At 28.1% G+C, this 22,150-nt stretch overlaps 1 protein-coding gene across 1 annotated transcript in view; it reads left to right on the top strand.

The window, feature by feature from the left end:
• Nucleotides 1-20,610, top strand: part of LOC134826966 (LIM/homeobox protein Lhx1) — a 40,063-nt gene extending 19,453 nt beyond the window's left edge. Inside the window, exons 4-7 of the mRNA XM_063839481.1 lie at nucleotides 5,540-5,715; nucleotides 5,779-5,997; nucleotides 19,391-19,655; nucleotides 19,774-20,610. Coding sequence (XP_063695551.1) covers nucleotides 5,540-5,715; nucleotides 5,779-5,997; nucleotides 19,391-19,655; nucleotides 19,774-20,000 — 887 coding nt within the window. The 3' untranslated portion in view covers nucleotides 20,001-20,610. The remainder of the gene's footprint in view (nucleotides 1-5,539; nucleotides 5,716-5,778; nucleotides 5,998-19,390; nucleotides 19,656-19,773) is intronic.
• Nucleotides 20,611-22,150: the final 1,540 nt, after the last annotated feature.

The following is a 22,150-nucleotide window of genomic DNA, read 5'->3' as shown; positions in this document are numbered from 1 at the left end:
AATAAAAAAGACTTTTTAAGAAATTTTAATAAATTTAGTTTTTATTAAATTAATTTTTAAAAAATATTAAATATAATTAATTTTTGATTTTAATTTAATTTTTTTTTTTAATAAAAAATTATTTTAAATTAATAAATAAATTAATAAAATTATAAATAATTAATTTTTGATTTTTTAAAAAATATTTAATTTAAATTTAAAATTAAAAATAAAAAATTAAATTAAAATTAATTAAGAAAAAATTTTTGAAATTAAAATTATATAAAATGAATAATAAAAAATAAAAAAATTAAAATTAAAATAAATTAAATAAAAATATTAATTAAATTTAATTAATTAAGAAAATTTTTAATTTAAAAAAAATAAGAATTTTTATAAAAAAAAAATAACTGAAAATAATAAAATAGCAAAAAATTGACCAAAAACAATGTTGAATGTAATACTCATTATACTTACAAAAAAAGAGGAAATTACTTAAGTGAATAACAAAACGTTTTTTCCCTCCTCCAACTCCTTTTATAATGCATTTAAGCCATCATCTATCCGTGCCAGACGAAATCTTACGTCCTTTGTGCACTGCATGCAAACTGTAGGCAGAGAAAATGTTTTTATTTTTATTATTGTACAATATTTACATTGGAACAAGTACAAGTGCTTGCACATGACACGATTCCTATTCACTGCCTCCGTTCCTTTGTTCTCGCTGCCACATTCGTTTCCCCGGGAAAATTTTACGACTCGAGGGAAAATTCCGCCTTTGTGTGTTTAATTTTACGAGAGATCACAAGAAAAATACACACAGAGGAAGCAAATAAAGTGCCGGGTAAACTTTTATGGAAATGAGCGATTGATCGCCCTTTTATCCAATTTAACATAAATTGCATTGTGTTATTTTTTTTTTGTTATTCATCGTCGTTCAGTTAATGATGAATCGCACAAAATATCGGGGGTTTTTGTTGTTGTTGTTTGTTCCGAGTTTGCTAGTGTTTCTAATTGAGAGAGCAATGCGGTAAACAATAAAAAATCGTTTAAAACCGAGGGTTGGCAGTAAATATTTTTTTGTCAAGTCATCAGAAAAAACCGCATAATTTCCTGTCATCATTCCACAGAGTCAGAGACCAGTAAGGATCACTTTCAGGTCATATTTTGAAAAAAAAGGATTAAAACCACATCAAAGTACCCAAAAAAAAACTTACCTGTTTGTACGGTGTAATAATCTTGTAACAATGTTGCCTTTTTATTTAAGTCTCATCGATACTCTAACAAAAAAAAATAAAATAAAAGAAAAAATTATACAAATGAACAAAGAAAACAGATTATTATAATCCCAAACAAAGTTTTTATATTTAGATCTTATTGAGATCTTATTTTTTATGTTATTCTTATTCATTGAACGAAAGAGCTTTGCGTGCATTTTAATTCCTTTTTCCAGAAATTCGCACGGATAAGACGTTTTTGGCTTATTTTAGTTTTTGCTGCAAAATATTTAACGCCACTGACCTCATACTGAGCTTTTCTTGACATAATTTATGCATTTTTTGCATTTAATATTTTTTTTTAGAACAATTGTGGTTTTTTTTGTTCCAAGAATATTATTAGAACGAAAGGAAGGACAAAACCGCGCGATAATCGGCACCCTTTTCAAAAAAAATGTTGCTAATCCGCTGTTAACTCGCCGCTTCATCGTCGGTCGTCGTCGAAAAGTCTACTGCGACAACATTGACATGACACTGGAATGCATAAAAAAATTCTTCTTCAGATTTTTTCACACATGTGTCGTTAAATAAAAAAAATGTAAAAAAAAATAAATCCTACCTGTCTGACAGGCTGTCAGTGCCCTAGTCGGGTTAAAAAGGAACATTTAACACACATTATGATAATGATAGACTTCGCTGCCTCCATTCGACTTACACGCAACGGAGACTTTGTGTCGTTTCTCGTTCTCCTTACAAAAATTAAATCATCGGTTAAACAAAGGAGAAAAAATAATTGTGGCAGAACAGGCGGAGAACGTGGTGTCATTTTACGAAAAAAATAAAAAAAAAACGTTCGATACACCAAAGTACCGTGAAATATTCCTTTTATGCATGGATTTGTTTGAAATCAGACAAATTTTTGAACATAACATATGTTGCTCGTTCCTTTGAAAAATCTTTTATTTGCGTATTTATTTATAAATATTTATTTTTTTTTCAAGAGGGTTTTTTTTATCGAAGCACTTGTGTTAATTATTATTGCGTGAAACCGTTTGAGAGTTCTTCAAATTAAAACTTGGAATTAAAACAAAAGATTTCCCCCTTTTTCCATTCCATTTTCAGACATATCCGTCTCACATGATTTACTGTGGGAAACAAAACTTTTTGACAATAAACCACAAGGAAAAACATTTCGAGAAGCAATTACAACACCAATTAACCCGTCATTCATTCCGAAAATTTGTTTCAATTCGAAACTTTTTTAATAATATAATAATTTTGTAGTGCTTTGTCGCTTCGCACTGTGCAGATGTAAATGGAATAGATAACCGATTAGATGTAGCGTAATGAGATTCAAATGGAGTTAAAAAGAGTTAACAAAGCAGAACGAATTGCTAAACGGGTTTAATTGATCTGCAAATGATGACAGACAATTTTAAAGATTTTCTTAGTATTTTATTGACAATTTTTTATGGGAAAATCTTAATTTTAGATTTTTTTAAAAATTAAATAAGGAATAAAAATTTGTATTTTTGAAGTTTTAAAATGAAAATTTACTAAGATTAATTTAAAAAAAATTTTAGACAAATTTTATTTTTTTTATTTTATTAAAAATATTTAAATTTTTTTTTTTGAAAACTATTAATCCATTAATTTTTGCTAAAAGCTGCATGCAATTTTCAGTAAAAATAAAATAATATTTTAAAATTTTCAAAAATTAATAAGACTTAGGATTTTAACGAAATTTCGAGAAATTTTTTTTTAAATTAAAATAATTGACTAAAAGCAATGAAATTTTTTTTTTTTTTTATTTTTTTAAAAAATTATTTTTTTTAAATTTTTAAAAAATTAAATTATTTTTTTAAATTTTTAAAAAATTATTTTTTTTAAATTTTTTTAAAAAATTATTTTTTTTTTTATTTTTTAAAAAATTATTTTTTTTTTTTTTAAAAAAAATTATTTTTTTTTTAATTTTTTTAAAAAAATATTTTTTTTTTAAAATTAATTTAATTAATTTCTTGTTAAGTTTTAGTAAATTTTTAAAAAACTTTCTAAAAAATTTTTTTTTTGCTTTTTTTTATTTTTATTATTTTAAGTTTAATACTCATGTGTTTTATTTTAATTGTTAAGAAAATCTTAAAATTTAATTAAGAATTTTTATTTAATTTTTGTACTTTTACAATATTAAAAGAAAGTCTGAATGAATTTTTTATTCATAAATCTCGTTTTATAATTTTCTAAGAAACTTGCTAAAAAGTCTACTAAACTAATGAATGAATAAAAAAAATATTACGTTATTCAAAACTATTTCGTAACAAATTTCACAAAGGCAATTAAATCACGAGAACATATTTTAGAACAAAGTCTATGAAAAATTGCATAATTAAAAAAAAAAATCTTTTTGCGTAAACTTACTTTTAAGTCACACTTTTGTACGACCTCATCATCATCATCATACTTTCTTGTCACTTGCTTTATTTTTATTATTATTAAAAAGAAATGAATGGCAGAAAAACAACGAGAAATGGGTTGGCGGTGGCTGACATGCTTTCACTCAAAAAGCTTTATATAATTATTTTTTCCTCGATTTTTTCTCCATCTTTTTTTTTTTTGTTCTAATAAAATAAATAAGAGAGAAGAAAAAATACTCAAGTTTTCCAAGCGAGCAGCAAAAAAGTTTCCTTTGTTCAATTGAAAAAGTTTTTTTTTTCTTCGTAGACTTTGTTCAGTCGACTGCTTTTGCGGCGTGCAAAAACCACAAGCAACTTTTTGTTTGCGCGCGGAATGAGGGAGAAATGTAGCAAGGTCGTACTTTTGCGCCTTTAATCCTATTTGTTTTGTATTTTGTGTGTTTTGTTTGACTTTTTTTTCCTCGTACAAAAATTTATAAAACTTTTTTTTTTCTTTAATGAAAAGTTAAATCCAGTCTTTTTTGCGATAAATTTTAGTTCAGGAAGGCAGGTCATGAGCCCTCAGGTCACATGTTTCCCTACCCCGAACCATTTTTGGAATGACATGAGACACCCAAACACTGCTTCTGACAGAAAATCGTTAAAAATTTCTCTCCGTAAATTTTACAATGAAATAAAAATCCTCCAGAAAATAACAACAACTGTTCGTTTAAACGGCAAAGTACATGAAATTTTTATTATTCCTCGGTTTACATTTTTACGATAAAACGCTGACAACTGACTGGCAAGCTAGTGAGCATGCAACTTTCTCGGTGCAAAATTACACTTTGTTTGAAACGAAGTTTATTTGCACTTGCAAGTTGTTAACGTTGAAGTGTCTCGCGTGCTTGTAACTTTTTTTTTCTGCCATATGCGAAGCTCGCCATGTCTCGCAAGTCTCTTTAACGAGAGCAAGGAGATTCGTGACCCTTAATCAATCACATTTCACACAATGAAGCATATGTGTGGTGTTCAAATGATATAATTATTCAATTGTTTTTATTTTCTTTTCATGCTGCGTTCGATAAACACAACAAAAAAAAGGTATACAAGGGGTTCCTTTTGTTCGATTTCGATTCAATTCGACGTACAAGTGTAAAACGAATTGCTTTTTGTTGTAAAATTCGAATTTTTCGGTCCGAAATGAGGTACAAATTGTATAATTTTTCACCAAAGTGTGTCCGTGCACTCAATTAAAGTAACGTTTAATGCGAAATAATAAACCCCATCGAACACATGTGGTGCATGACCTTTGGCTAAATTTGTTTTTATGTTTTTCTCCTTTTTGCGTTTGAATTTTTTTTTTATTTTCAATTATTCGATTTTAATGAATTTGGAAACAAAAAAAGGTTAATGATTGTTTCTTTGAGGTAATTTCGCAGGCAAATTGCATTAATTGAATTAAATTAAGCAATAAAGGAACAATTACTGTCATTTGCTGAGACAGGCAGGCGCGCGCCTTCTCTTCAACTTCGTTTTTTTGATGAGACATCGTTTTTGTGTTCAGACTTTTCTCCCCCTTTGTACTTCATGGAATTGAGAGATTTTTATCCGGCGACCTTTTTTGACGTTCAGCGACGATATCGAAGAAAAAAAGACGATAAAGGGACCAATTTCTGGTCATGACATGCTGATCTTATGAAATTATTATTATTTTCCTCTCTTTTTCATTGTTTTTATCTGATGACTTTGTTCGTACCACTCTGCAAGAAAGTGTTATCTGGTATCACATAAATAAGATATAATGAATAAATTTATGGCAGTATTTATGGGTTGATAATCGTAAAAATTATTCGTTTGTTTTTTTTTACGCAAATTCAGAAGCATTCAGATTTTTTTTTCATAATTTAAGCTTGGTTTGGATTAATTAGAATGTTTTTTGAAATTTTTCAGATTCCGTGGTAGGCTCAGGGTCTGAAGATGAAGACGAAGATGAGCATATTAGGCCTCCGCTGGGTCTTAGTTCGTTACTAAATGGACCAGATTCGGGCGGGGCACTTACAGCGTCAGACCTTTCAGTACAAAGTATGAGTACGGACAGCAAAACGGGGCATGATGATTCGGATCAGGTGAGATTTTCCTTCGTTTTTAGCCCTGAAAAGAAATTTAATTGAAATTTTTTTGGTATAAAGGGCTCTCTGGATGGCGATCCAGATGGCAGAAACGACTCACATGCCGACAGCAAAAGTCCCGATGATGGCGGCGGCTCAAAACGACGCGGGCCACGCACAACTATCAAAGCGAAACAACTAGAAATCCTTAAAACAGCATTTAGTCAAACACCGAAGCCTACTAGACATATAAGAGAACAACTAGCGAAAGAAACTGGTCTGCCGATGAGAGTGATACAAGTAAGTCTCGTTTAATTTTTAAAGTCTTTGACACTGAAGTGGATCTCCTTCCTCAATTGTCATCGCCCTCGAACAATTACTGAATATCAATCGAGCAAAATAATAAATTTAAACATCAACTGAGAGAAAGAAAGATATCAAAGTTTTCTAATCACGCTGTGACGAGTACTGAAGGCGTTATGATCGGTCAATGTGAAAAAAAAACTTGTTACAATAGATTTGAACTTGACGCGAAGAGAAGAAAAACGTTAAAACAAGGGCATTCAATTCAAATAAGGCATCTTCAGATGATGATGATGATATTTTTCTAACAATATTTTGACTGTTCGGTTCATGTTTCTCGCTCATATAAAAAAAAACAAACGAAACATGAAAAAAAAATGTGTTAGCAACAAACAACAACAACAAGGGGCCAAACCGAGTCATAAATCATTTTTTTGATATTCAGAGATTTGAAACTGATTTGTGTGTATTTCGTTCGTTTCATTTACTCTGAACGATTTCTGTCTTGGATTTTCAGTCATCATCATATCATGAGATGCACAATATTATTTTTAAGACGAATCTGTTGATGGCAGCATGATTTTTGTTGTTGCCTTCGTCTTTGTTTTGACTTTGTTTTATGAAACGAACGAGTTTTTTTTTTACGATTCACATCATTACACTCGATGATTGGTGTTGTGTGATAAGAAGTTAACTCGTCAAGGGAAATCCATTCATGCTGAGAAAATTAAGAAAAATCGACAATCGAGTCTTTTGTTTCACGATTCTCTCGCTTTTATGAACGAAACTGAAGTTGCTTGAAGCTCACAAAAATTATTTTCGTCACACGCAAGAAAGACTAACAAACATAATAATCTTGTAAGTGACATTTTCTTCATGCCTGCCTGCCTTCCTTTCTATGTGCGAGACCTACCGAGAAAGAAATACAAATCTTTTTCATGTCAACTGCCTATCAAATATTTGACATTTCAATATTTTATTTATTTGTATATCGTCACGGAGAAGAACCGCATCTTACATACCGAGAGAGAGATCATAACCTTTTTCTGTCATTTTCACTTTTTTTTTTCTTCAAATATGTTTTTATTCTCAAACGTACAAAACGCAAGGTTGTTCAGGTACTGCACCCGTGTCAACGTCCATCTTCGAGACGAAAATTCTCGAGAAACACGAATATCCCTGCGCTGTTTATTTCATTGACAGTCGGTCGTTGAGAAATCAGCACGTTAAAAATCTATGACAGTTTCCATGGCGAGCGAATTCAGTCGAGTGGAACAACGATATTTTTTCTTCAGTATGCGACGTGGCGCACATTGCATGAGAAAACAAAATGCTATGGCAAAGTGAAGCGATTAATTGTTACTTTACTGCGGCGACGTATGCAAGTGTTACGAGAACGTGATCGATTCTCATGAATGGCATTTAAGTAGAGAATAGAAGGAAAAATAGTTGTAAAATCCATGTCAAAATCATTCCTTGCTTTGTATACTGAGATGATGATGATGTAGATGAAGGTTGTAGCATGCAATTGCTCTCGTTATGCAGTTGTTCTAAAATTATGAATAATATAATAATTATTGTTATATAAGAAGTTGCTCGTCTCGTGATTTTGCGAATGGCAAGCGTCGTAATGTTTGCAGCGATAAAATCCGTTAAACATTTTTATGTTATTGTTGCTGCGTTTCGCGGTGGTATCAAACAGCGTTTCTCACATATTTATTAAATGTCTCAATCTTTTATTTATATTATTATGATATTTTTGTGTTTGGCATATCACTGTAAAAATGTAATGATGACAGGTAGTGTAGGTGATATAATGAATTTTAGGGTGAACATAATTTTCAATTTTATGTCACAAAATTCATCGGATTTCATCCATGTGCTTTTTCTTTTCTAGTTCATCTAGTAAAGACTTAAAAAATACTCTAATGGCAATAGACACTTTTGTAAAATTTTCACTAAAAGATATTCGTGGTTGGCACAGATCCGAAGCTACGAAATGCCTTTAAAACAAGTTTGTATCCCGATAGATGGATACCCCGATGCTGTTATGTGAGTACGTTGATTGTTGTGTTTGCGCTTGGAAAGACTCTGTTATATTCACATGTCGATGGAATGAAGTGCCTTCTGAAAGCCGAATATCAATTTTTCGACTGTGTTTTTAATGGAACAACCATTAAGGAATTAAGCGATATTATTAATAGTTATTCTTTTATTAAACGTTCATTGATTTGGTTCACATACTTATCGGGATAGTTTTAGCTTTGGATTTCAGCAATGGCATCATTGTGTCAGCCGTGCCACTTCAGTATATGATTCTCAAGAAGTAGCATATGTCCCTTCATTATTTTTTGAAGGAATGCATACTTAAACATTTTGAGTCTTGTCTTGAAATAAAAATCCTGATGTTCAGTATATATCCATTCAAAGATTTTAATCATTATATGTGTTTCTGAATTTAAAAAACCATCGTTTTTTAGATAAAGTTTCGATTCAAATTTGTTTTAATAATTGATCCATCGTCGTAACCATTGGAAAAAAAATTTATTAAGAGCTGTCACCATGATGTCTTCTTCTACAAACGATTCATCTTTAACAAAATTTGCATTTATATGACCTTTAATGAAATTTTTCAAAAATATTTTCTCCATTAACTGTTTACCTAAAACAAATAAGAATTATAGTATTTATAAAAAGTCTCAATTACTTACCTCGAAAAAGCTGTTCACCCTATCCTGCATTCATTCTCATTTTTATGTGATTACATGCTTTTCATATTAAATAACAAAAGTGCATAACATTCGTTCCTTATCCTTCCTTAGCTGTATCTTGTCTTGTCGTTGTCAGTTCTCCGCATAATGCATATTTCTTCTGAAAAAATCCACACAAAAGACATTTATTTTTTGACAATTACATTATTAATATTATTGTTATATTTCCGAACGTTTCCTCTCTCTCTCTCAGCATCTTATCTTAATTTTTCACATAATTAAGATTAAAAAACGAGCCGTTTCAATACGGAACATTTTTGTAAAAAGCAAAAAAAAAAAGTTAACAGGTGATAATCTGCTTGTTAAAACATTTTTCTCTCTTGTGTACGAATTAAATACCGACAACGACGACGGGACATTAAGTTGTTTTGCGGCAACATCTTTTTAAACAAGTCGCATCGAATCGTTTCTTTTGGGTTTTATGTGTCATTTTATATGTTATGGAATAATATAAATATATTTATGATAAAAGTTTAAATATTCACATTTTATGACGTTTTATGGTCCATTCATTGATATCGATACACGAAAGATTTCCCATAACGACTGATAATAAAGTCAAGAATCGGATCACTTCGTGTGTAATGGTCACCGAACACATTTTTTATCATTTTATATTTATAATGTGGAACTAAATTATGTAAAATATTGTACATAAATTTATTTTATTTTAATAAATTTGTTGTTTTTATCGTTCCGAGCGAGTTTTGAGATGCGCGAGAGAGAGAGAACGGTAACCGCTTTGCACTTGTTTCTTAAATACCTCACATGATACAAAAAAATATAGAAAAGTGTAAACTCACCCATTTTTACGCACGTTTGAGCATTTTTGTCTATAAATAAATCGGTTTTGGTTCCATGACGACGAAGTCTTGGGTACGTGAGATCAGCAAAGATGAGAAGTAGCAAAAACTTACGAGTCATTTTCCGTAACTGCTTTTTAATCCATCTGAATGCGTAACGCGATCCTTCGGTTTTTTGAAGAAATTTTCAAGGTAACGCATCCAACTTGAAACACGTTAAAAATTGAATAGAAGCACATTTTTCATGAATTCGTTTCGGTTTTTCAATTATTTACACCTCTTTTCTCTCGACGTGTTCTCTCTCTGCGTCTTCGTTCGTGTAACATATTTCGCGAAATATGTTAACAAACATCTTTTATTTCTATTTTAAAGCATGACATGACCTCTGCGAACATTCACTTGATGATTGGCCTCCTTGCTGCTTGAAATTCGCCGCCTCGAGGCAACAACGTCGAGAGTAATTGACCCAAAATGTCTGTCATTGACAATGAAATCAATGACAAAAACGGGCACAGCCGGGAATCAGTGAGGCAAAACCAGAAAGTAACACAGAAAGACACAAAAAAAAACCATAAACCACAGTCAGTCAAAGTAACTTTTTTTGTTGTAATAAATTTTATCGATACATACCAACATTGTCCAATGCACCAAATACGTTCAAACTTCATTTTTCATCATTGATGATGATGATCAAAGAGTCGTGGACCCCCTTTTTTTACCGCGCATGGCCATGTGCTTTGCCATGCTTGATTTCATCGCCAATAGTACTGGCCAGTGTGCGGTTGCAGCGATGCATTTCAAGGTAGGCATCTGTCGAGAATTGTTGCGTGTAAATGTCGCGATAAATCGTTTTGGATCAGAAAAAGCAAACAAAAAGTCCCTCGAGATGCGCGAAAGTTGACATCAAAGCATGAAACCTTTTAATTTTCAACCAGAAATCCCCTTTCATTATCTCTCATCCGATGATCGATGAAAATTCGTTCATCCCTCGTACTTGATGCAAAATTAATTTTACACTTTAAAAGTTTACGTTTTTCCATCAACTCCGATGGGAAAATGTCGGTAAATATTTGTTGCATGCACTTGATGATGGATGGATGCTGCTCAAGTGTTTTTCCTATTTTTTCACATCTGTTAGATAATATCGACAAGAGAGATAAACAATAATTGTATTACTCCAGAAAAAAAGGGATTAAATCCTTTAAATGATTTTTAAAAACTAAAAACGGAAACAAATTTGATCGAAAATGATTTTTAAAAAATTTTTTTCATCAAAAAAATCTATTTTACAACCGGAAATTCCCTTTTTTCCTGTTTCCAATAGTTTTTAGTTATCAGATTTAGTTAAAATTCAATTTTGAAACAATTTTAAATTTCAAATGCAAATTGCCCGTGCAATATTTGCACTCATCAGCGACGAGACGACATCCACTCGCTGTTGTAGGTAAATCAATTAACAAAAATTTGTTGCATTTCATTAAGATTTTATGATGATCCCTGTCGACGCGTCGTTCTTCTTCTTTGCTATAACAAATCATTTATCTTTTAAAAAAATGAGAAAAAAAATCTTGACATCTAAATATACAAACAAAATTAACAATATTTTAATGAGATTTGGTGAAGACGGCGACAGAACATCATTTTCTGACGAATTATTAATTAACTGCTTTAGTTTTTATTTTTTTGTATTTCTTTAGTTGTTGCATATCATGAGAATTTTGAGACAGATGTAATCGGCATCACTTCTAGACATTATGGTGACGCCTTTTAAATTAACTATCATCAGTGTTTTGTCAAAAACGGAGGAAACGTTTTCAGTATAATTAAAATGTGACACGGATGAGTTAATAAGATTTACATTTTTGCGACGTTGTTGCGACTTTAAAAAAATTCTTGAGTGGGAGTTTAAAAGAAAAAGTTTTGTTTTTTACGACTAACTTGACCATTCAAGTTTTAAAATACTTAAAAGTGACAAGTTTACAACAACAATAACAGAGAAATGCAATTTCTTTATGACTTTTGAAAGAAACTTTGGGTCCAAGTTGTGGACAGTGATTGTGTGGATAAAGTTGAGCAAAAGTTTTTAATGTGCAAAAATTATGTGTAAAAATATTTTATGACTTTTGTTTTGCTTTTTTTTTATTGCTGACCAGATTTTTATGATCGTTGTGAGTCAATGTTCAAGCGATGGACTCATTTTTTTAGTGCATTTAAATTTTTTAAAAGAGAAATTGAGTTATTTGCAAAGAAATTTAAAAAATATGCACTGGGTTAAAAATTTCTAAGTGTGTATTACGGTTTAAAATCAAGAGATTTACTTTAAACAAACTTAAAAATATTTATTTGAATGATTTTTTAAAATTTAATATGAAAAAAAAAATTAAAAATATGCATTGGGAAATTTTCAGAATGTGCACTGGGCCAAAAATTCAAAAAGTCTAAAGGGATAACATTTTAATAATATTTAATAGGTTAAAAATTTTAAAGTTAAGTTGAAAACATAACCTAAAATGTGTATTGGGGAAATTTCAGAATGTGCACTGGGACAAAAATTTAAAATGTGAAAAGGGATAAAAATTTGAACCAAACGTTGAGTAAAATTTAAAAATGTTCGATAGGACAAATATTTTGAATTTTTAATTGAGAGCAAAGCCAAAAATATGCATTAGGAAATTTTCAAAATGTGCATTGGGACAAAAATTCAAAATTTTCTTTGGAAAAAAAATTAAAGTGAATTTTTAAAATGTGCATTGGGATAACGAAAAATGTAAATGTGCTTCAATTTATCGCCTCCAATACGTATTCTATGTTATTTATAAACTTTTCATCCGTTTCAATCCGTTAAAAGGGAATGAAAAGACAGGACAAGTCAATTTAGAGCTCACAATGGAAGCAATTTCAGTGACACAATAGAAAAGTTTTTCATGTTATGTCTGTGTTTTCACCCGATGAACAATAACAATTTTTGGCATAACAAAAAAATCCAACACAGAAGGAGAGAAAACGGTACCTGTAGGGCCTCTTATTCAATTTTTGGTTGAATACAGAGAACAAAAAAATCGTTTATTTGTCCTTTTTCCTCATATTTTTATGCATTTTATTAAATAAAGCATTGCTGGTCTGCTCCCTCGCATGAAAGTAATCTGAATCGGATTATTTTCACAATTTTTTTTTCGGATTCGGACAAACAAAGGTTGCGATGATGATGATGATCGTATTCATCTTGTTATTGTTCGGACAAAAATAAAATGAAAGGTAAAATAACAACAGCAACCTTTCATCGTCATCGTGCATCAATAATAGATATTGGCTCGTCGACAATGCATTTGACTTCTGTGGATTTTTGTCAAGTCATTGAATGGTGATTAGCTTCGTCGTCGTGTTTTTTCAGGTCTATAAAACGACGCCACTTGAATTTTTCACGAATCATACCGAAAAAAAAATGCGTTTAGTAGCACAAATCATCATCGTCGTACCTACAAAAGAGCCAGAAAATAACATGAAACGAATGCCGATATTTTTGTCTGTTTATTATTTTATGACGGCGTTACACACTTGCTCGACCTATCTATAACACAGTTGTTATGACGATAATGATGCGACGCAAGAGAGGTATCGTGTGTCCAATTTTATTAGGGAATCAAATATCGATCAAGTGCTTTCCGTTGAACCAGAATGATATGTAAAGCAGGTTTGGACCGATGTTACCTCCCGTTGGCATTCGGTAAATTTCGTTTGATAGACATTTCTCGCTATTTTATTGACATCGGCGCCTTTCATGGTCATAAAACTTGTAAACATTTTTGTTTCGAAAAAAAAAACAAATAAAAACTTTCACAAAGAATAGAGAAACATCACCTTTTAATCATTGAACTTTTAACCCCTATGGGGCTTTTGGCGAATTTGCGTTATCTTAATCCATGTCATGTCACATTTGAAAAGTGTTTACGACACGGATGTTTATTTCAACATTATTTAGAGATTAGAAATGGTCAGTCAGTCAACAAATTTATTAGAAAAATAAAATAAAATATGATGCGAGATTAGTTAAGAGATGAAAGGATAGATGGGTAATTCCGTGTAATAAAAATTTAAATTTTAAAATTTAAAAAAAATTAAAAAATTAAAATTTTTTTTTAGATTCTAACGATTTAAAAAAAAAAATAAAGATATTTTTTTTTAAATTTCAATTACAATTTTTTAACAAAGTCTAATTTCAAAAATTTTATTTTTTTTTCAGTCAAATTTATAGATTCTTAATAAGGAAATAATTTTATTAATTAATAATTTTAACAATTAATTTTATTTTATTAAAAAAAATAATTTTTTAAAAATTTGATGTTTATCAATTTTTTAGATTTTTTATGAAAATTTTATTCAATTTTGAGATTTTAACTTAAAAAAAATTAAATAATTGAGAAAAATTCAATAAAAAATTTTTTTTCTAAGACTTTCTAAGATTTGAAATTAAAAAAAATATTTTAAAATATTTTGTTAAATTTAAACAAAATTTTAAAATAAATTTTTAAATTTTTTCAGGTTTTTATTTTTTTTCTATACTTTTCTTTAATTTTTTTTTTTCAAAATTTATTAAAAAAATAAGGAAAATACATATTAAAAAATTAAAAACCTGACATAATTTAAAAAAAATAATAAATTTCATATTGTTAAAATTTATCAAATGAAAATAAAAATATATTTTTTTTTTAATTTTCGAACTTGAAATGATTTTTTAAAAAAAATATTTGTGTTTAAAATTAATAAAAAAATTTAAATTATATTTTTTTAAATTTTTTAAGATTTTTACTTTTGAAAAAAAATTTATATAAAATACCATAAAATCTCAAAAATCAAATGGAATCCCCCTTGATCCAAAAACCAGATTTAAACGTACAAATAAATACTCGACAGACATTTAAATCATAATTTATCATTTGCATTTAAACAAACGATGATGGGCCATAGCTTAAGAGCTCAACTAGACAAATTTCATCATTTTTGTTGTTGTATGTTGCTGTATGTTGAATCATGAAGACCATGAAATCCCAATGAAATCTAAATAAAAATGTTCGAAGGCGTTGTTGACGTTTAAAAACTTCTTGCGTGTGACTGATTTTTTTTTCTAAAAGAATCACGAAAAGGCAGAACATTTTTTTTATAGAATAGACCAAAATCTAGTCACCCGACATTAACATGGATTAATTTTTCGTTGTTTCGTGTTACCTCGATTAAAAGAGCTTTACTGACATTTATATGTTAATCATTGCGTAGTCTACTCTCGATGAACTGACAGCATCTTTCGGGAGCAGAAAAATAATAATTGTGTCGGCTTACCAACAAGAAACAGACATAAATCGACAACCGAAACAGAATTCAACCCAAATATTCTCTCATTTTTTTTTTTTTTTTCTTCATTTTTTTATTCATCGATCGCCTTCGCCAACCAACATTTACCCTAATCCCATATTTAATAATAATTCTTTTTTTTTGTTTCTTGAATTGAACGCGATTAATAAATAAAAAGAAAAGAAAAGCAACAAAAACACGTTTAACGCGCAAAAACTTATGCAAAACATTTATATTTATTTATTTTTTATTGCCGGCCATTATCTATTATTTATGTGACCAATTCAAGAGAATAAATTCAGTCATTAATTTTACATTTCTTTTGTTTTTATTAGCAAAACTCTCGTACGAATAAAAAAACACAAACAGGGGTCATAAAAAATGATTCGCATTTTTTTATCGCCGCCCGCTTATTTTTTTTGCCTCTGAATTGCAAGAGAACACCAGTTGGCGATTACTTTGTTCTCCTCCTGGATAAGATAATGCGCATAAATTTACATAATTAGACATAATTCTTTCATTTTATGATCCAGATTTTTTGTTTTCGGAGCACAAACCGACGACTGCACAAAAAATATGAATATTTATACCGCAAAAAAAGTGGTTTTAAGAAGATTGTGTCGCAATAAATAATATTTTTGTGTGTGATAAAAATGCGGATAAAATTTGTTGAAATATTTTTCTCATTCATAACTTCTTCTTTTGTCTTTTTTTGTGAATTTTTTTTTTTAATTTTATGGCAAAAAGTTAGTCGGGAGTGACCAAATAATGCGATTACTTTGTAAAATCGACACATTTCACAACAACGGAGCGTTATTAATGACCTCTTCACTACTGATCTGGAAACATGGACTTGCTCATGCATGCGAAATATGAATGAAAGATACTCATCAGCAAGAAGCAAGAGAAAAATTGCTGCTTAGAACGACTTCACTTCACTCGACGACGAGCATAAAAAGATGAGGCGTGGTTTTTATTACATTATATACCGTTTCTCGATTGTCTCCGTGTTGCCTACGTTGCATGCATATATCAAGAGCAACATAAACAACACAAGTTGAAATATGATGACTGTCTTTTTTTTATTATTTTTTATTTCCGACATACTGCTGTCCTATCCGATGAATGCACAACATACTTCAAGTATATTTTTATTTTATTTTATTTTTTTTATATAAAAAAGAGAGATTTTATTTGTAGATAAAGTTTAACAACAACAAGAGGAATGGTGAAGACAGCGATATTAAAGGAAAGGAACGGTAGCCATGTCTCTTTTCTTTTCTATGGATCGCTGAGTTTTCTTCCTATTATGTGTTCGGCATGGAGTGAAGTGAAGTAGATGAATGTCTTCTTATGAATATAAAATTCTTCATCTTTTTTCAAAAGACATCAAATTTTATGTATGATGGATATCAAGTCAATCTTTACGCTATTATGGATTGTAAAATGAATGAATGGAGGTCTCTTGTACGCGTTTTTCTCTTATCAAGATTGCGATGAAGAGTGGGATTCTATTATTCTGGTGTTTTCTATTATTATTTAAATTCATGTTTTTTTGTTCGAATTTTGTGTTAAAGACGTTTGAAGAAATATAGTGGCGTGCTTTTTGAACCTGAGACTCTTTTAAAAGGCATGTCTTTGTTTGAAAATGGGATTTTTATTACTTTTATGACTCATGAACACATTATTTTAAGTCATTTGAATAATTTTTTACGGTATTTTTATTCCTGAATGAGTCACTTACATTTTTGAAATCTTTAGTTTTTATTCAAAAAAAAAATAAAATAAATAAATAAATAAATAATAAAAAAAAATTAAAAAATAAATAAAATTGTTAAATAGGCGTTCTACTTATTTTTTTTTTTCGAAAATTTAATTTTTTTTAATATAAAATTTTATATTATTTTTTTTTAAATTTTTACAAAATATTTTTTTATTTTAAATTACACTTTAAATATAAATTTAATATTTTTTTTAAAACTTATTGCAATTAATTAAATTGAAATAAATTATTATTTTAATTTTTTTTTAAAATAAATATTTAAATGAATTTTAAAAGTTTATATAATAAATAATTTAAAATCAATAAATTATTTTTTTTTTTCATTAAAAAATGTAAACAAAATAAAATAAATTAAATTAAATTAAATTAATATTTAAATAAAAATAAATTAAATAAAATATATTTAAAATTTAATTAAAAAAAAAAAATTAATTTAAAATATTTCTATTTATTTTAAAAATTTAAATTAAATTATTAAATATTTTTATTGAAATCCAATTTTATTTTTTTTTTTAATTTTTTAATTTTTTTTTTTTTAATTATAAAATAATAATTGATTTTTCAGTTAAATTAATTTAAAATCAATAATAAATGCCTAAATTTAAAATTTCATATTTCTTTAAAAAAAATTCGCACTAAAAATTTACGCGCAATTTGCAAAAAAAAAATCTGAAACGCAATTGAAACCAAAAACTTTCTCAAAACAAGAAAACCGATTAACAAACGATGCAAAAATAAGCAAAAACGAGTAAACTGAGACATTTGTTGATGAAATTCAAGTTTAATTTATGTCTTAATTACGGTACAAACCAAAACATGGCAATTAACAAAGCGCCATGCGATACAATCATCTGTTACTTTTGCTCACAGTTGAAGTCATCTCGTCGCCAACATTTTATTTTATTTTTATAAACATTTGATAAAAAAAACGAGAAAATGCAAAATAAACGAGTCATGTGCTGTTGCTTTGTTCAACAAAAATGATAAATTTAGAAAAAAATAGAACAAAAATATTAATAAAAATAATAATAAACCCCGAAAATTATTCTATTGCTAATCGCTTGCGGCAAATTACAAAACACGAGAGATGTTATTATTATTCAACAGACACAAAAAAGAGAGAGAGAAACAGGTTGGCAGGGGGTCCCCTTGTTTTTATTATATTTTTTTTTTATATCGTATCTGTCTATAAAAATATTTTTTTTACGTATCATGCAGTTTGTGCCATCAAAACGTATCAAACGTAAGAAAAGAAAACATTTTCATTTAATTCTTTTAAATTCTCCATTTTCAGTGTTCTTGTCTATCTTGGCATAATTTAAAAAAAAAAATCGCCAAAATTGAAACAAAAAGTGACAGTTGTTGCTCGGGAACGCCCATGCAAGACATTAAAGAATAGAAAAAAAGACATCATGTTGCGTTTTTGTATCGAATTTGAATTTTTCATCGAGCGAAATAATAATTATTAGTTATTAAGTACTCAAAAAGCGGGCAGGCACACAACACATGTACAAAAGAAAAATATTTTGATCTGAAATAGTAAAGTAGAAAAAGTGACAAGAAACGTAGGAGAGTCATGACATGCGGCACGACATCGTATCACCTACTTCTTTTTTCTATCTTTCTTTCATAAATAGCTGGTTAATTCTTTATTTGATATCATCATCAACGAAATCGATGTTTTCTAAGCGTTTTTTATTGTTATTTCGTCTCTTTTTTCGGGGTGATAATTATAATAATTATGTGTTAACATGCCGTTTTATCTGGACTTTTTGATCTAAAACGTTTTATTAAGAGAGCCATTTAAGATTTTATTGCTATTAATAATTTTATTCAAATAACGGACGAAACCCACACACATTTGAAGAATTTTGAACGTTTAAAAAAAATGAATTTCACAAAAGAAAATATTATTAAATATTATTATTAATTATTTTATGACTTTTTTTCTCTTGAGTTTCTTGAATTTATTTACGAGCTCGTAAAAAGGACCTTTAAAAAAATCTTTTTTTATCGACTTTTTTATAGCTCGCCTCGGTTTTGGCGCTGTTATGGCTTATAAAATGTGATTTACGGTCAAAAAAAATTTTTTTCGGGTGACATGAACTTTAAACTATGAAATTTTTGTTGAAATTGAATCATAAAAATTCAGTTTTTTTAGGTGACTTGACTGATTTATAATGTGTAACGAATTCAATGATATTCCCGTGATATTGATTTATTTGAATAAAAGACAATTTTTTGAAGTGTGTGAGGAGTAGAAAGTGATTTCAATGGAAATCAGGCGTGAAGCGTTCACTTTTATTGACTTGTGCTTTCATGCATCGATAGATATTTTTTTATCGGAAAAATTTAGACCACACATCGTTTTTCATGATTTTTTACTAATTTTTTTTACATGTTAAAATTAAAAAATAAATAAAATTTTAGAAAATTTTAACAATTTTTACTAAAAAAATGTTTTTAAAAAATTTTAAAAATTTTATAATTTAAGAAAAAAATAAAATTTAAAAAAATTAATAAAAATAATTAAAAAACATATATTTAATTAAATATTTAAAAAAAAATTTAAATCAATTTAAAATATTTTTTAATTAAATATTTAAAAAATTAAATTTAAATTTTTTTTATTGAAATTAAATAAATAAATTTTTTTACTAATTTTTTTATTTTTTTTTTCGTTTCAGGTCTGGTTTCAAAATAAACGCTCAAAGGAACGGAGATTGAAGCAACTTACGAGTATGGGTCGCGGTCCATTCTTCGGCGGATCACGAAAAATGCGTGGATTTCCGATGAATTTATCCCCTGGCGGGATGGATGACGGGCATCCCTTCCCGTATTTCGGTGCCGATGGAAAATTTGAATTCGGTTATGGCGGACCACAATTTCATCCGCATGACTCACCTTTCTTCCCCGGGCATCCGGGAGGACCAATGCCTTTTAATGCGCCAGGTAATTATATTTTTTTAAATAAAAAATTATTTTTTTTTAGTAGAAAATTTTTTTTTTCAACGTCTTTCATCGAAATTTAAACAAAAAATCTGATCAGAATTTCGTCTTTTCCTTGCAGGCGGACCAATGGATCACGCAGGCCCCATCCCCATGGTGAACGAATTTGGCGGCATGACACCTGACGCGCAATTCTTGAACCAACCAAATGGACCGCCAGGTGGCGCTGGCAACGGACCCGATCATCTGCTCGGCACAAATGGCCCACGTGGCGGAAGTCCCGAGTTCCTTGGCAGCAATCAGTTCAGTGAACCGCAAAATATGCAAAACGAGGGACTCGTATGGTGAAAAAAGTTCTTTTTTAGTCGGCTTGAGTTGTAAAAGTTTTTTTTTGTTTTGTTCGTTCAACTTGACAACATGATCATCAATCAAACACCTTTTATAAATGCGACGAGGAGAAAAAAACATTAATTACGGAAAGGTAACACAAAAAAAAACTTCAAGAGGCAACTTTTTCTTTTCTTCGTGGAATGTTGCGCTTTAAATCGTCAAACAATGAAATGTGAAAAGAAAAATAGAATTGACCTGTTACAAGCAGCAGCAGCATCAAACACGCAACATATATAAAATCATTTATTATGCTATTATTATGATCACGTGCTAGCCAGGCAGATTTGAAATGTGACGACGAATTAATTTTTTTGTTGTTGTTATTTAGTTCTCGGATCGTAAAAAAAAAGAATGAAATTCGAGCCTCTCATGTTCGCGTGATGACTCACCGCCGTTGATTGTCGTAAATAGTAAATGTACAAAAAAAAAGTGTAAAATATCGATCACATTAGAAATGAGATCTCTTAATTTTCAAGTAAATATAAAAAGAAAAAAAATATATTAAGACCTAATATAGGAAAAAATTAGAACCATGACAAAAAGTTTCATCTTTATTATTATTATTGATTAATATATTTGAACAAAAATGAGTAAAAATAAATATAATTGTAATAATAACACACAAACAAAAGGAACAAATAAATGTCTCTCTCTATAAATAATAAAATGAACATTTTTAGTGGTAACTTCTAACAAAAAACTCACTCAAACACAAAAAAAAATCAAAAAAGAGCTAAATATTGTAAATAAAATTGTCAAATATAATTTTTAGTTTAAAAGTACTTTTTTCAATTTGGCGATAAGAGAAATAAATTGTAAAAAAATTGTTATTTTTTTCGATGTTTAAGTTAATTTTAAGTTTTATTGTAAATTTTTAATATTAAAAAAATAATTAATTAAAAAGTAACAATGTCCTTATTTAACTTTTATTATTATATTGTATTAAATTAATAATTAATTAAAGAACAAAGTATTATTATTATTATATAAAATGATCCAAAAAATCTGTCAAAAAATGCAAGAAAATATAATCAGAGATAAATTTATAAAAGAAAATAAAATATTAACAGTTTTATTTCTGAAAAATTTTCGAAAAATTTAAATTTGTTGTTTTTTCTTTGATTTAAAAAAAAGTATTTCTCGTTCCTAATGGTTTGTAATCTGAGGTAAGTTTTGTTGAAATTTTCATATTTTTTTTAAATTATTTTTTTTTATTTTTTTTGTGATATTAAATATGAAATTCGGAAAATTTTTAAGGTTTAAAAAAAATTTAAAAATTAAAGTTTTTCAATATTAAAATTTCATATAAAATTTTCGTTTTCCATTTTTTTTTTTAAATTTTCAAGACGATTTTTTTATTTATTTAATATAAATTTTCATTAATAAAATTAATAATAAATTTTTTATAATTATTGTATATTATTTATTCAAAACAATTTTCATTTATTTTGAATAACTAAAAAAAAATTGAAAAATTTTTATTTAAATTAAAAATATATGCAATTAATTAATTTTGCTTAATTATTTAGGAAAATTAATAATTTTTTTTTACTAATTTAAATTATCTAAAAATATAAATTAATTATTAAAAATAATTAATTAATAAATAAAAATAAATAAAAATTTTTAATAAAATAATTTATTTAATTTAATTTAATTTTTAAATTTTTTAATAAAAATAATTAATTAATTAATTAAATTTTTAAAAAATTTAAATAAATAAATAATTAATAAATTAATTAATTAAAAAAATATATTTAAATTTTATTTTTTTGAATTAAATTCAATTATTAAAATTATTTTAGAAATTTTTTTTAATATATTTTTTAGGTATGATTCAAACTGCCAAATTAAAAATTTGAAAAAATTGAAATTTTGAGCTATATTCGATGATCAAATTTGCATTTATTTAACTTTATGAGACCTATTATGTCACAAAATGGCATAAAATACTTAAAATCTACCCATCAACTTATGAAAATTGGTCCCCGCAGCCAAAATTTTAAAATAAGCACCTTTTCATAAATCAAAATTTTATCAAAACTCAACAACTCGCCAGTCAATTGTCACTTGATTATCACCTACTGTGCGTTTCTCTCTTGACCACG

The sequence above is a fragment of the Culicoides brevitarsis genome, chromosome 1, assembly GCF_036172545.1.
Source record: "Culicoides brevitarsis isolate CSIRO-B50_1 chromosome 1, AGI_CSIRO_Cbre_v1, whole genome shotgun sequence".
Classification (NCBI taxonomy): domain Eukaryota; kingdom Metazoa; phylum Arthropoda; class Insecta; order Diptera; family Ceratopogonidae; genus Culicoides; species Culicoides brevitarsis.
This window is presented reverse-complemented; position numbering and strand designations above follow the sequence as displayed.